General features: G+C 33.4%; 1 protein-coding gene across 2 annotated transcripts in view; it reads left to right on the forward strand.

Moving 5' to 3' along the window:
- The window catches only part of LOC119585263 (45 kDa calcium-binding protein-like), a 10,102-nt gene extending 8,195 nt beyond the window's left edge, over window positions 1-1,907 (forward strand). For both annotated transcript variants that reach the window (XM_037933935.1, XM_037933936.1), the window contains exons 6-8: window positions 341-490; window positions 622-785; window positions 965-1,907. In XM_037933935.1, coding sequence (XP_037789863.1) covers window positions 341-490; window positions 622-785; window positions 965-1,141 — 491 coding nt within the window. In that variant the 3' untranslated portion in view covers window positions 1,142-1,907. The remainder of the gene's footprint in view (window positions 1-340; window positions 491-621; window positions 786-964) is intronic.
- Window positions 1,908-1,918: the final 11 nt, after the last annotated feature.

The following is a 1,918-nucleotide window of genomic DNA, read 5'->3' on the forward strand; positions in this document are numbered from 1 at the left end:
TTACCAAGTTTAATTGAAGGATGTTATACAAAAATGTGGCAGGTATCACTCTCAGGTGTGCACAGTGGATAAAACAATAAAAGTTTTTTATAAAGGCAAACATAAAAAGTAGACAGAGAAAGGTGTATTTTTCTTTCTGTGTTCATTTGCAGCTCTGATCATTTGCAATCTTTTTAGGGGTTAACATGTCAAAAGTTTTATGTAAGTGCTAGGTGCTTGCACTTTACAAATAATGTTATCACAAATAAATTCATGATTTCAAACATATTTTCAGTATAGATTTTTATTTTCTCACTTGCCTTTGTGTTTTGATTTACTCTTTTACCCTCACATAATACAGAAGCTATCATGAGAGACAAGGCATCATGGTCTCAAGCTGCCAGAGACAACCCAGAACAGCTGACCATTGATGAGTTTTTGGCCTTCAGACACCCAGAATCATCTCACGCGACAATACTTAGCATCGTAGAGGAAACCATAGGGAGATTAGGTGAGATATTACGTTTTGCAAGAATATCGGTGGAATATCTGAATTTATTTATTTTATCTGACAGTTTCTTGTTGTTTTCACTTTTTTTTTTACACATATTTGGTATTTCATTGGTCTTGTCTTTTTTTTAGATGTTGATGAAGATGGAAAACTTACGGAAGAGGAATTTTCCGACCCAACCATGAATGAAGTGCCAGATTACATGACAGAGGAACAATTCAGGCTGGATCGAATTAATGAATTTAAAGTTGCAGATCTGGATAAAAATGGCAAAGTTGAGAGAAAAGAACTGTTGGTAAGTTGTTCCTAAAGAAAAAAGTTATGGGTATATATTTAGGATACTGATCATGCTAACTATTGTAGACTGATAGCTTCCTCTTCATGTTTTTTTCTGTTCTTGCTCTTTCAAGAAATAAAATGAAGTGAACTTTAATTCCTTTACTCATGCATTTAACTATCTGCTCTCTCCAACAGCATTATATTGATCCCCGTAATGTGCACCATGCGGAAAAGGAAGCCGTGAATCTTCTAGCTGCAGCCGACAGTAACCAAGATGGAGTTCTTACTCTTGTCGAGGTGTTGGCTGAAAGAGAAATATTCATGAAGAGCAAGATGGTGGATGCGGCAAAGAGCTTCCATGATGAATTTTAAGCAAACTTCTCCAGATCTCATGAGCTTTGTAAAGTTGGTAATCAAAGTAGGATATTAGCTGATATTAGTAAGAGTTTTAAACTAAGGTGATTCTTTCCTGTCATTGTTTAATGATGTTGAAAGTTTTCTTTCAAATCCATTTGGTTTATGATCTAGAATTCTGTAAAGGATTTTGATCTTCATCATAATATTTATGATAATGTTCAATTTGGGTGATTTGTAATAGGTAGAGAAAGTATTCATGACTTTCATTCACAAAGAGAAGACTTTTCTTTCACTAGTAAATGTATTTTTGACTGTTAAAACTAGCACAAACCTGATTATGACATTCCTTCCTTTTTATTACTTGTTCCGTGATACTAAAAATAGATACTTGTTAGCAGTATTATTACTAGGTAGTAAGATATAATGTAGTACAAGAAGATGACTTTATGATGCAAAAGATTTTTGTGATGCAATATATATATTCATCCCACAGCTCAAAGAAATATTTAAAATGTATTTTTAATACATTTCACAGTACTTAGCACTGAATGTATTGATTGTCTTGCATAATTTACTAACAGGTGAACAGTATGAGTAATGAAAGAGATAAAAGTGCAAGGATTCTTTAAACAAATGGAAACCAGATTGTCACTTAAGTGGGATTGTGACGGAATAGAATGGCATCGGAAGAAATAGCGATGCTTATATTTCTCTTCAATTACTCACATCACCAGTTCTTGATACTGTTATTTTGTCATGGTCTTATTTTTTTTTATAGAAAGGCAGTGTGTG

This window comes from Penaeus monodon, chromosome 19, assembly GCF_015228065.2.
Source record: "Penaeus monodon isolate SGIC_2016 chromosome 19, NSTDA_Pmon_1, whole genome shotgun sequence".
In the NCBI taxonomy this organism is placed as follows: domain Eukaryota; kingdom Metazoa; phylum Arthropoda; class Malacostraca; order Decapoda; family Penaeidae; genus Penaeus; species Penaeus monodon.